The sequence below is a fragment of the Echinops telfairi genome, unplaced genomic scaffold (genome assembly GCF_000313985.2).
Source record: "Echinops telfairi isolate 266 unplaced genomic scaffold, ASM31398v2 ScPeMD7_1713;HRSCAF=2227, whole genome shotgun sequence".
Taxonomy (NCBI): Eukaryota; Metazoa; Chordata; class Mammalia; order Afrosoricida; family Tenrecidae; genus Echinops; species Echinops telfairi.
In genome coordinates, this window is record NW_022105611.1 from 7,037,581 (window position 1) to 7,049,904 (window position 12,324).

General features: G+C 45.7%; 1 protein-coding gene across 1 annotated transcript in view; it reads left to right on the plus strand.

Annotated features, from left to right (window-relative positions):
- ME3 (malic enzyme 3) overlaps nt 1-5,475 on the plus strand; it is a gene marked incomplete at its 5' end in the record, with an annotated part of 218,681 nt that extends 213,206 nt beyond the window's left edge. Inside the window, 5 exons of the mRNA XM_004708884.3 lie at nt 1,540-1,645; nt 2,528-2,670; nt 3,252-3,425; nt 3,955-4,053; nt 5,257-5,475. Coding sequence (XP_004708941.2) covers nt 1,540-1,645; nt 2,528-2,670; nt 3,252-3,425; nt 3,955-4,053; nt 5,257-5,418 — 684 coding nt within the window. The remainder of the gene's footprint in view (nt 1-1,539; nt 1,646-2,527; nt 2,671-3,251; nt 3,426-3,954; nt 4,054-5,256) is intronic.
- Between the last annotated feature and the right edge of the window lie 6,849 nt (nt 5,476-12,324).

Consider the following 12,324-nt stretch of genomic DNA (forward strand, 5'->3'; position numbering starts at 1 on the left):
TCTTTTATTACAGTGGTCTCATGCAGTATTTGTCCTTTTGTGGTTGATTAACTTCGCTCAGTGTAACGTCCTCCAAATGCATCCAGGTCATGAGGTGTTACACAGTTTCTTTATTTGGACTTTACATTCTTGGTGGGTAATGCCTCATTGCCATTGAGTCGATGCTGATGTACGGTGACCCAGTAGGACAGGGTAGAACTGCTCCTGTGAGTTTCCAAGACTGTAACTCTTTGTGGAAGTAGAAAGCCCTGTCTTCCTCCCAAAGGCAATGTCTAGTATATAGTAAATAATAAATGTGTGAGCGACGAGTAAAAGAATGAATGGGAGAAATGTGGTCCAACTGCTTCCTGGAATGTGTCCTATGGACTTCACTCTGAGTTCCATGTTTTAATTCCTAGAATTCAACTAGCATAGGATGTCAGTGAGAGATGAATAATGTGGCAAAGGTGGTAGTTCGAAGGAGGCCAGGGGTGGATCACAAAACACACAAGGGAGCACGGCTTACTAATCTGTAGTGGAACCCATGTGAAAAGGTTCACCACAGATTAGTAACTGAGCTTGTGCTTACCTTGCTTGCTGACTAGGTACTGTGTCCCTGTCAAGTACTGTACATTTGAAAAAAGGCTTTGATTCTGCAGGAAGGTGCTGTGGGGTTGAGAGAAAGACAGATGCCCATATCTAGATGCAAAATCTGTGCTGTGGTGGAGAAAATTAAGTGAAATTGTTCTTGCTTCTTGGGTAATCTAATACTGCAGGACAGACCAAGAACAACAGAGCTCCCTCAGCAGAAACTGTTCTTCCTGTTACTTCCAATGGAGCCAGGCACACTGGAAGGGCCTGGGGCCTGGAGAATCATCCTCTCATCTCTGGGCATTCCAAAGGCCCTCCAGATACACTTCCCTCTTGCCCATCTTTCAACATCATCTTGCTCACTTATCGAGCCCAAAGAGCTAAGCTGCCTCTCTCGCTCTGCTTTTCATGAGGCCAGAGACCCCTGTGAGGCATCAGAAATGTTTGTGCCCATTTACCAGCACTGATGCCAGCCTGCCACCGACTGACTTCTAGGTGAAGATCCAAAAGCAATTCTGACCTGGTTGGGTACTGCCAAGCATGGCCTGAGTGTTACTCTGTTCTGCAGCTCACCTGAGTATTATTCGCAGGAAGTTAATGGCTCTTGAAGAACACATTCAGATTAGCTCTCTGAAGTCAAGTGGCTCAAACTCCAGCCCTCATCTGGGTCTGGGTGCTAGATGCCTCTAAACCAAGAATCTGGGTCAAACTTAGGCATTTCCTGAGAGAGTTTCTGTAATATGCTTGGCTTCTTTTTTTTTTTTTTTTAAACGAAAGCATTAAATGATTAAAACTCCGTAGGTTCCATCAGGTAATCTGGTCAAAGGACCTAGAATCATCAAGGCTTCTGATATCTCAGACAAAGCATGGGACTCTCCGGGGAAGGCGTCCAAGTCTCCACGTGCCCCTGTACCACGGCCCAGGGGGCCTTCACCCCCCCACACCTCCCGTGTGTTGTTGTTTTTGTAGGGAAGGAGCCACCTGAACCATGAGAAAGAGCTGTTTGCCCAGGACCATCCTGAAGTGAAGTCCCTGGAGGAGGTGGTGAGGCTGGTGAAGCCCACGGCCATCATAGGTAGGAGGGAGGAGGAGACCCAGTCCCACGAACCTTCCTGACCTGCGGGTGGAGAAAGTGAGGCTGAGAAAGGGAGCAGGCATAAACCAAGGAGACGGGCTTTCTCCATCCTATTGTAACTCAATGCCACACATTGGTGGGCGGGGGGAGGTTGGTGGTTGTTTTTTATTAAAAGATCATGTGATTGGGGCCTCATAAAACTCTTATTACACTCCATACATCAATTGTATCAGGCATATTTGTACGTATGCTGCCATCGTTCTTTTCTAGACATTTACTTTTTATTGAGCCATTGGTATCAGCTCCTCTTTCCCCCCACCCCACCCTCGTGTCCCCTTGATAGATTATAAATTATTATTATTTTCATATCTCACGCCAACTGCTGTCTCCCTTCCCCCATGGTTTCTGTTGTTCTCCCCCCTGGAGGGGGTGGGTGGTGGTTATTGAGGTTGGTTCCCCCTTTCTCCCCTCCCTTCCCCCGCTTCCCCCTTCCCTCCTGGGGTCCCTGTTCCCACTCCTGTTCCTGGATTGCCACGCACCTCTGTTGAGTGACTCTTGTATCAAAACCTTGGAAACCAGAGTGGGAGTTGAGGGACGCAGACTGACACCGTGCAGAGTGAAAGCTGAAATAAGCCTCAGCCCCTCCCGCCGGGGGTCCTGGCCCCTCTCCCTGCGCTGTGGGCGTAGCCCGCACTCCCTGGCACTGCCCGGGAAAGCCTGCACAGCTGTGTCCTCACTGGGCAGGAAACTCAAGCGGACCACGCGTCCCTTCTGCCCGTGCCCACGTCTCTGTGGTTGGGCTTCGTTTTCCTGCCCACCACCAAGGGAGGCGTGGTGTGTTTGCGAACGCTAGGCCTGCCCACTGCGCGCTCTTCCCTGCAGGTGTTGCTGCCGTCGCAGGAGCCTTCACGGAGCAGATTCTGAGGGACATGGCCTCCTACCAGGAGCGCCCCATCATCTTTGCCCTGAGCAACCCCACCAGCAAGGCCGAGTGCACAGCCGAGAAGTGCTATCGGGTCACTGAGGTCAGCGGGAGTCCTCCCTTCCCCAGGCCGAGAGGACAGACCACCAATCACTTTGAGTAACCCTATGCGGGCCAGGGGGAAAAATCCCCACATCTCTGAGCAGCAAACTAAGGTTCAAAACGAGGAAGTCACTTAGCCAAGGTCACAGAGCTGAGGAGGAATGGAGCTGGAACTACAAGCCAGGTCGGACTCCACTCCTAAGCTCTCACCCCTTCTGCTAAACTTCCCAAGGTTCCCCCTCGACCACCGAGCGCTTTGACCAGATGCCTAGGCACGTAGTAGACTGTAGACTACCTCCGTACTTAGCATGCCCTGGGCTGGCCCTCCTGGGGGCTGGCAGATAAGACATGCGAACCCCAGCACCTTTCAGGGAGTCCTTGACTGCCGGTTAACTCTCTGAGGGCCCGGCTTTCCGGTCAAAGGAACAAGAGTGCTTTGGCCATCCACCAAGTTCTTGGCGCAGTGCTGGGCACCTGGGAGAGGATCACAAAGAGGCCAACAATTGGGAGTAAGCCTAGGCCACCCTTGCTGCCCAAGGAAAACCAGCCGCAAGCTGTCTCTGGTTTCCTTCCTGCCTCCAGGGCCGGGGGATCTTTGCCAGTGGAAGTCCTTTTCAGAGTGTAACCCTGGACGACGGCAGGACCTTCATTCCTGGGCAAGGAAACAACGCCTATGTGTTCCCCGGCGTGGCGCTGGGAGTCATCGCCGGCAGGATCCGGCACATCCCAGAAGAGCTCTTCCTCCTCACGGCTGAGGTATTGGCCTGCCTGCTCCCTCACCTGCCCCTGAAAGCCCTGTACCCCGAGAGTCCCCTGCTTGGCTCTTCAATCACCAGCCACCAACACTGAATGTAGATGCCTAAAGGTCAAGCTTCCCTCCCGCTCACCTTCTGGCCTGAACTTCTCTAAACCCCACTCAGGACCTTTTGAGAGGGTACAAGGACTAGATTGACAGCCTCGGGAGGTTCTACTCTGTCCTCAAGGGTTGCGATGAGTTGAAATCAACAGGGCAACAAGAGGCTTGGTCTGTATGTGGAGAAGGATAGTGGCAGGAGGCATTGCTCTTTGGCGCTAACCTCCCACAGGCAAGGGTGGTGGCTTTGCATGCCTCAGCCAGTCTCACAGAGCACGAGTCACCCCTGGGCCACAAGGTGGTCCTGACAGCCCTGGACCTGCAGCAACTCCTCTGTGGGCTGGGCAGTGGGAGAGTTGAGTCCCGAGGGACTAGGGGGCGTTTGTTTTGGGGAGGCACAAGCTCAGCTTCTTGCTTTCTGTTCTGTCCCAGCAAATTGCCCAGGAGGTCTCTGAAGAGCACCTGGCCCAAGGGAGACTGTACCCACCCCTCAGCACCATTCGAGATGTGTCTCTGAGAATCGCCATCAAAGTAAGGGTCCCCTACCCCCAGCATCTCGTGGTATGGTCCAACTGCGTTCCCCTCTGTGACCTGAGGACGGCTAGCCCGAGGGCAGCTCTGGAGGCCGGGAAACTCCAGTGTAAGCTGTGTTGCCTGGGACCCAGAGGCAGGGGGAGAAACCCCTGCCCAAACTCATGCCCGGCCCTCAACTCCCACCCAGGCCAGTCTGGGAAAGCTCCTGGTTTGCCCACAAGTGCCAGGCAGAAAGGTCATCAAAGTCCTTGGCCTTATAGACTGGAATGTGAGTGGAATTTTTTTTTTAATGGATCACAAAGGCTCAATTATACAGAAAGGTCAACCTGCACGGCATCATGGGAAAGGCTCAAGCTTTGGGGTCCCAGCTCTGCCCGTCAGCAGTGGAATAACTTGGGCCATTCATTTCACTTCCCTGAGCCTCAATTTCCTCTTTTTCCACAAGGGCCATAAGGCCTCTCCCCAGCGTTCTGGAGAAGATGAAGCGAGCACAAGGAGAGAGCTCCGCACACAGTACCTGTCTGGCCTCGGTACATGGTCACCAGCTCCCTTCTCTCAGAAGGGCTGCAGCCATGGGGTGGTTAGGTCCCTGACCTATTTCAAGTAATAATGACATCCTAGGGACTACACAAGCAGAGCCAGAATGTGGTACAACAAAGGCTTGGCCCAACATTAGGCAAAATCTGGGATCAGCAATCCAGCCCACAGTTCAGCTATGTCCCGTTCAGCTCCCTCCTTTTCTGGAAAACTTAAATGCAGGCTTTTGTAAACCAAATCTGATGCCCAGAAAACAATTTCCCAGATGCTCATCGAATGCAGTCCCTATTCAGGGGACCATGCCTATCACTGGATACTTTTGACCTACATTTATCCACACACTACTGCAGAGGAGGTCTGACTAGCCTCGGCTTACAGATGAGAAAACCGAGGCTCAGCAAAGATAACGGCATGCCTAAGGATCCACGCCCAGTTTGAGCAGAGGCATTAGGCTTGACCTTATGACTCTGGCCCAGTATTTATACAGACCCGCCTGTCCAGGCAGAAAGTTCAAAATCCTCCCTATTCCATGGCTTCCAGGACCACGACTGGTGGGAGGAACTTGTCTGACATATTCCAGGGACCTTCTCCTTCTGTGGGCCCTCAAGCCAGGGACTGCAGAAAGGATCCTCCTGTTCCTCAGTGAAACGTGTTTTTCTCTAGGTCCTTGACTACGCGTACAAGCACGACCTGGCTTCCTCCTACCCAGAGCCCCAGGACAAGGGGGCCTTTGTGCGCTCCCTGGTCTACACTCCAGACTATGACTCGTTTACGTTGGACAGCTACACATGGCCCAGGGACGCCATGAATGTTCAGACGGTTTGATGCGGGCCTGATGGAGCCCAAAGTGGCACCAACAATATAAATGGGTTCCAAAATGGTCCTCTTTGTAACTGTGTTTTTTCCTGTGAACTTCCTGGTGTGCGAGGTGATACTCAAGCATGTGGTAAATGAGAACTTGGAGTTCACGTTTCTCGAACCCTCTTCGGAGTTCCTGCCCAGATATTTCGTGATTCCTTCATGGCCACCTTGGCCCTGTTGGAACTACAGAGCCCTCAGGTAGCCTCCTACTCTAACAAAGTTCAGGTCTGCTGGAGGAGATGAGATCCAGACACAATAGATTTCATTGGGTGGGGGGCGGGATAAATCCATGAAAGCAGTGCCAATAACAATCAAGGGTGTCCACAGGAAGGAGAGTATGTTCTCTGTGGAGCCATAAGGAGGTGTCCAGAGAAGCTGTGAGTTCCAAGAGTGCAGGGTGGATAAGAATCCCAGGAAGATGGAGATAGGGAAGACAGCCACTATCCGAACACATGGTTTAGCAGGGACATCCGTCCCGAGGAAGGAATACGCCCTTCAAGCTCAGCAGTCAGAAAGGCTCCCTTCTCTGTGGGTGCTGGAGTCATTTGTATTCCTTTTTGGCTGTTGCTGCAAGGGAATTCCGAAGTATCTGAGAGGGGAGGTCAGCATACCAAGAAATGTGGAGATGGGTTGGGGGGGATGGTAGGGAGAGGAAGGGGGTTTCAGGAGTAAATGATGAAAGCGGGAGCAGGGAGGGAGGACTAGAATGGATTGTGATTGCATAACTCATCTTAAAGGTGATTTAACCATGGGGGTTGGGGGAGGGGATGCTCTAAAATCAAAGTGGGGGCGATTGTACAATTCTCCTTGATATAACTGATTGAATGAACTATTGAATTATACTGTATGTAGATTATGTGCCAATAAAACTGTTCAAAGAAGAAGAAGAAGATGTAGTGAGGAGGGAGGGAGGCAGTGAGGGGATGAGCAGCATAAAGCGGTCAAGGACGACGTGATTTCCTGTCCTGGTCTGGAACCCACTCTTTCTTTCTTCACTCTACTATGCAGCAGTTCTGCAATCCTGGGCAGCTTCCTTCGGGAGGTGATGTCAGTATGGGCTCGAGTTTCTTAGGCCGTGTTCCGTCTTCACCTCCCTTGTGTTCAGCACATCTCAACCCACAGGAGGGCAGAGGATGTACCTGCAGCCCCTCAGTAATCAAGGACTCTGGTCATTTGCTGCAATCTGTTGGGCTGGCAGCTTCTAACCTCAAATTTTACTTATAATTTACTTACAATAAATCAGGCTCAGGGATCCACTACTGCCCAATCCTGCTGCCAGCTCAACGTCAGGACACTCACTGCCCACCATGAGCAAGTCCTATGTGACCACTTTTCAACAACAGGTTTGATGGACCATGGGGCTTCTAGAAAAGCAATTAGCAGAGACATCAGTCACCCTTATCCAGATCTTACTCTCCAAACATCTGCCTCGTTGGTGCTAGTGCTCAGCCAAGGATATCTTTAGGGAACATCCTTGCTCAATGATTGCTGGAATCATCGAGAATGAAGAACTATTCAGGAGGGAGTTTGAAGACTGAAGCTGTAATCTGAACACTATAAAGCAGGCAAACTTTTATAGGACCTTCCTATGTCATGTCCCACTACACTTCCTTTGTCTGGACATGTAGGGGCTGGAACATGCACAGGGGAAATGCAAAATCCAAAGTTGGTACAATATATGACTTTAATTACTAATTTTATATGGCATGCAAATAAAAAGCAAAGTATGATCCAGAGTCAGAGGGAAAAATTAAACTGATAGAAAATATCACTAGGCATCCCCAGTCAAATTTAGCAAACAGAAGCCTCAAGATGATTATTATGTAGAACAAAATCTTCTAATTAAAACATTGTTTTTGTTGTTTTTTAAGGTTTTCTCTTTTTTATCATTTTATTAGGGACTCATACAACTCTTATCACAATCCATACATTACATCAACTGTGTAAAGCACATTTGTACATTCATTGCCCTCATCATTCTCAAATCATTTGCTCTCCACTTAGGCCCCTGGCATCAGCTCCTCATTTCCCCCACTTCCCCGCTCCTTCCTCCCTCCTCCCTCATGAACCCTTGATAATTTATAAGTCATTATTTTGTCAAAACATTGTTTTTTTTACGTTAAAAAATAGAGAGATGAAATAAAAGTTCACTGGTCTCTCTCGCTTTTTTTTTTTAAAGAAGATAGTACCAACACAAACAAGGGGGTCCCATCCCAACCAAAATTGAAACCAAAGCAAAAGCATTAAGGGCCAAGAAGGCCATGCTGAAAGGCATCCACAGACACACACACACAGAAGATCCACACGACACCCACTTCCAGTGGTCCGAGACACTGAGGCTGAGATGGCAGCCCAAATGCCCTCGAGAGCCCCTCCACGAGAAGCAAGCGTGAGCACGATGCTGTCATCAAGGTCCCCCCCGACCACTGCGTCAGCCATGAAGAAGATGGAAGAAGATGCAGATGTCAAGACCAACAAGCACTAGATAAAACAGGCTATGAGACCGATGTAGCCAATGTCAACACCTTGACCCAGGTCTGATGGAGAGAAGAAGGCATATTTTCAAGTGATTCCTGAATATGAATGATGCTTTAGATATTTCCAACAAAATCGAATCACATTACCCTGAGTCCAGTTGGCAACAAAATTGAATCACCTTACACTGAGTGCAGTTGGCAACAAAATTGAATCACCTTACCCTGAGTCCAGTTGGCAACAAAATTGAATCATCTTACCCTGAATCCAATTGGCTAATTCTAAATATATAAACTTTTTCAATACAAAAAAAAAAGTTTACTACTCATGCTCAACAGCTCAAATGGTGGACTTGAAAACAGATCGATCAAAACTATCCAAATCTAAAAAAGGGAGAAAAAATATTGGAAAATGAACAGCAATTAATAAGCCTGTGGAACACTGCCAATATACACACACTATACAATAAGAGTTCCAGAAGGATTAGAAGAGGCCAAAAAATACCAAAAGAAACAGGATTGAAAACTTGACAATTTGATGGAAAAATATAAGTCTACATATTATAAAAGTTGAACAAATATAGGATAAATACAAGTAAATTCATTCTTAGATACAGCATGGTCAAACTGTTCAAAGACAAAGAAATAATCTTGAAGACAGGGAAAAGAGTAATCGTGTCTGGGGACCTACCAACAGAATTAATAGCTGCGGATTTTTCACCAGAAGTAGTGAAGGTCAAAAGTCATTGGGAAGGTGCTGAAGGGAAAACAAAAAAGTATGACTCTAGGATTCTATATCCAGAAAACTACGCCTCAAAGTGAAAGCAAAATAACACCATACCAGACAACTAAAGACTTAAATGTTTCATGTCTTAAAAGAAAATACTTCAAGCAAAAAGGAAATAACACTACATGATAACTGTCTATATATGGAATTATATATGTATGTATGAGGGGATACCCCAAAAAACATGGATTTTTTTTCAAAGTTATGTATTTACATGTTTTACAAAACAACCTTATCACCTTCAAAGTACTCTCAATTACACTTGACACATTTGTCAAATCTACGATTCCATATTTGGAAACATTTTTCAAACTCATCTGTTTGAATGGCTCCCTCAATTTTTCTTCACCTCTTCCATGTCATCAAATTGCAGTCCTTTCATGTTCCTCTTCACGGAAACAAAAAGAAGTTGGCCTGAGCAAGGTGAAGTGGTAAAATTGTGGGGCCAAGAGAGGCATGCTGTTGTTGGGGTTTTTTTGCCAAAAACTGATGCACAGAGTTGGCTGTGTGAGCAGGTACATTGTTGTGGTGGCAAAACCAATCCCTGTCTGCCACAAATCAGACCTTTTTTAAAAATCATTTTATTGGGGGCTCATACAGGTCTTATCAAAATACATACATGCATCCATTGTGTCAAGCACATTTGTACACTTGTTGCCATCATCATTTTCAAAACATTTTCTTTCTACTTGAGCCCTTGGTATCAGCTCCTCATTTTTTCTCCTCCCTCCCCCATCCTCCTCCGTCATGAACCAATCAGGCCTTTTTTGTAACACACTGTTATGCAATCTTTTCAGACTTCTAAATAGAAAGCTTGATTAACAGTCTGACTTGGTCGAACAAGCTCCAAATGCACTATCCCCCTCACATCAAAAAAACAAATGAGCATCATTTTGATCTTTGATTTCACTTGACCAGCTTATTTTGGGCAAGGTGACGATGGCATCTTCCACTGGCTTGATTGATGCTTACTTTCAGGGTCATAAAAATAGCACCATGTCTAGTCACCAGTAATGACCTTGTTGGTTCTTTTGACTGTCAGTGGTAATTTCAATATTCTTCACCAGCATCATAATTCAAATGCATCAATTCTTCTTTGGTCTTCATGATTCAGTGTTCAACTTTCACATGCATAAGAGGCAATTGAAACTACCATGACTGGGTCAGGCTCACCTTAGTCCTCAAAATAACCTCCTTGATTTTCAACACTTTAAAGAGCTCTCGTGCAGCAGATTTATCCATCACAATGCATTGTTTTATATTTTGACTGCTTTTCCATGGGCATTGATTGTTGATCCAACCAAGATAAAACCCTTGACAACTTCAATCTGTCCTCCGTTTGTCATGATGTTACCTATTGGTCCAGTTGTGAGGATTTGGGTTTTCTTTACATTGAAATTATCATTCATACTGAAGGCTGCAATCCTTGATCTTCATCAGCAAATGCTTTAAGTCCTCCTCACTTTCATCGGCCAAGGTTGTATCATCGGAATATCACAGGCTGTTAATAAGATCTCCTCCGATCCTGGTGCCACCGTCTTCTTCATGTAATCCGGTCTCTCTGATTAGTTGCTCAGCAAATAGACTGAATAATGATGGTGAGAGTAGACAGCCCTGATGCACACCTTTCCTGATTTCTAACCATGCCGTAGGCCCTTGTTCTGTTTGCACACGTGCCTCTTGATCCACATATAGGTTCTGCAATAGCACAATGAAGTGTTCTCAAATTTCCATTCCCCTCAAGGCTATCCATCATTTTTTTGGTCCATACAGTTGAATGCCTTTGCAGAGTCAATAAAACACTAGTATATTAGGGGACTACCTTAGAATTATCAACCATTTGAGATCAAAATGAAGTATTTTCGCAAGGACAAAGTTCAGAGGGTTAGAAAAGAAGGAGGAATGGGGAAAAAAGAAATGGGATGTGTAATGTTACATTGTAAGGGTTTCTATCTATGACATGAAACACTGTATATGGATTAAGTAATGGAAAACAGCTGCTATGTAAACCTTCACCTAATCAATAAAAGATTTAAAAATGTTTCCTTGCTGAATGAAGCCTAATTCTCTGTATAACTTTCACCAATTTTTTTCCCCAAAAACGTTATTTTTAATTAAATAGAGAAGTCTCAAAGCACTGAAGGAGAAGCAAACAGTTCCCATTAGAATTGTGTCATTTTTTCCTTATAAATATTGGAGACCAAATGCAATAGATGGAAATATTTAAAAGAACTGAAAAGAAAAAGAACTGTCAACTAAGAATGCCATACCAGCAAAATTTTCCTTCAAGAAGGAAGATGAAATTAAAATACTCCCAGACAAACAAGCTGAGAGAGTTCATATTTACTGGTCCAACCCTATACAATACTAGATGGAAGAGAAAAGACAATAGAAAGTCATTCAAAACTCCACATAAAAAGAAAGATCCTTAATGAAGAGAAACATGTGGCCAAGCATAAAGGTTAGTAATAAGATTATTTGTACTAAATGTGCTGACACAATGGATGGATATATGGATTGTAATAAAAGCTGTATGAGCCCCCAATAAAATGTTTTAAAAAAATAAGATTATTTGTACTTTATAATTCTAAATGTCTTATCATCCATGGTGTTAATAACATAGAAGAAGAATGAAATTATAGAGCATGTGAAATATAAATTTTAAGTAGTGTTTTTATATAGTTTTATATAGAAAGAGGAAGATGAATGGTATATAGAATTTCCTGTATGTTACTGGAGTTAAGGTGGTAGCAATTTACCCTAGAATATTCTAAAATGTGTGCTGTTAAATGTAATACTCATGGTAACCACTTTAAGAAACTTGAAAATATAAACAGATTCGTAAACACACACATGTGTATATTAAGAGCTTTATATACAAGAGCAATTTAATATTGAGAAAACATCCCACCCAGTCCAGATCAAGTCCACAAGTCCAATATTAGCCCATATGTCCTATACCAATCTAAAAATTCATCTTGAGATTCACAAAACCCATGCAATGAGGCCTAATGCAGGAAGATCACAGGCCCGTGGGTAGAAAGTCTTGTGGATCCAGTGGTGGAGAAGAATCTCAGCACTTGCATGGGTCTCCATGTGGCTCCTCCAGCTCCAAGGCTCTGGCTGCCATCAGCATAGCTCCATGCAGTTTGTCAACAGGAAGATGAAGCTTAGAGTCTTTTTTTTTATCGTTTTATTAGGGGCTCATACAACCCTTATCACAATCCATGCATACATCAATTGTGTAAAGCACATTTGTACATTCATTGCCCTTATCATTCTCAAAACATTTGCTCTCCACCTAAGCCCCTGGTATGAGGCCCTCTTTTTTTTCCCCTCCCTCCCCGCTCCCTCCTCCCTCATTAACCCTTGATAATTTATAAATTATTATTTTGTCATATCTTGTCCTATCCGACGCCTCCCTTCACCCACTTTTCTGTTGTCCATCCCCCAGGGAGGAGGTCACATGTAGAACCTTGCAATCGGTTCCCACTTTCCAACCCACCCTCCCTCTATGCTCCCAGTATCGCCACTCACACCACTGGTCCTGAAGGGATCATCCGCCCTGGACTCCCTGTGTTTCTAGTTCCTATCTGTACTAGAGTACAC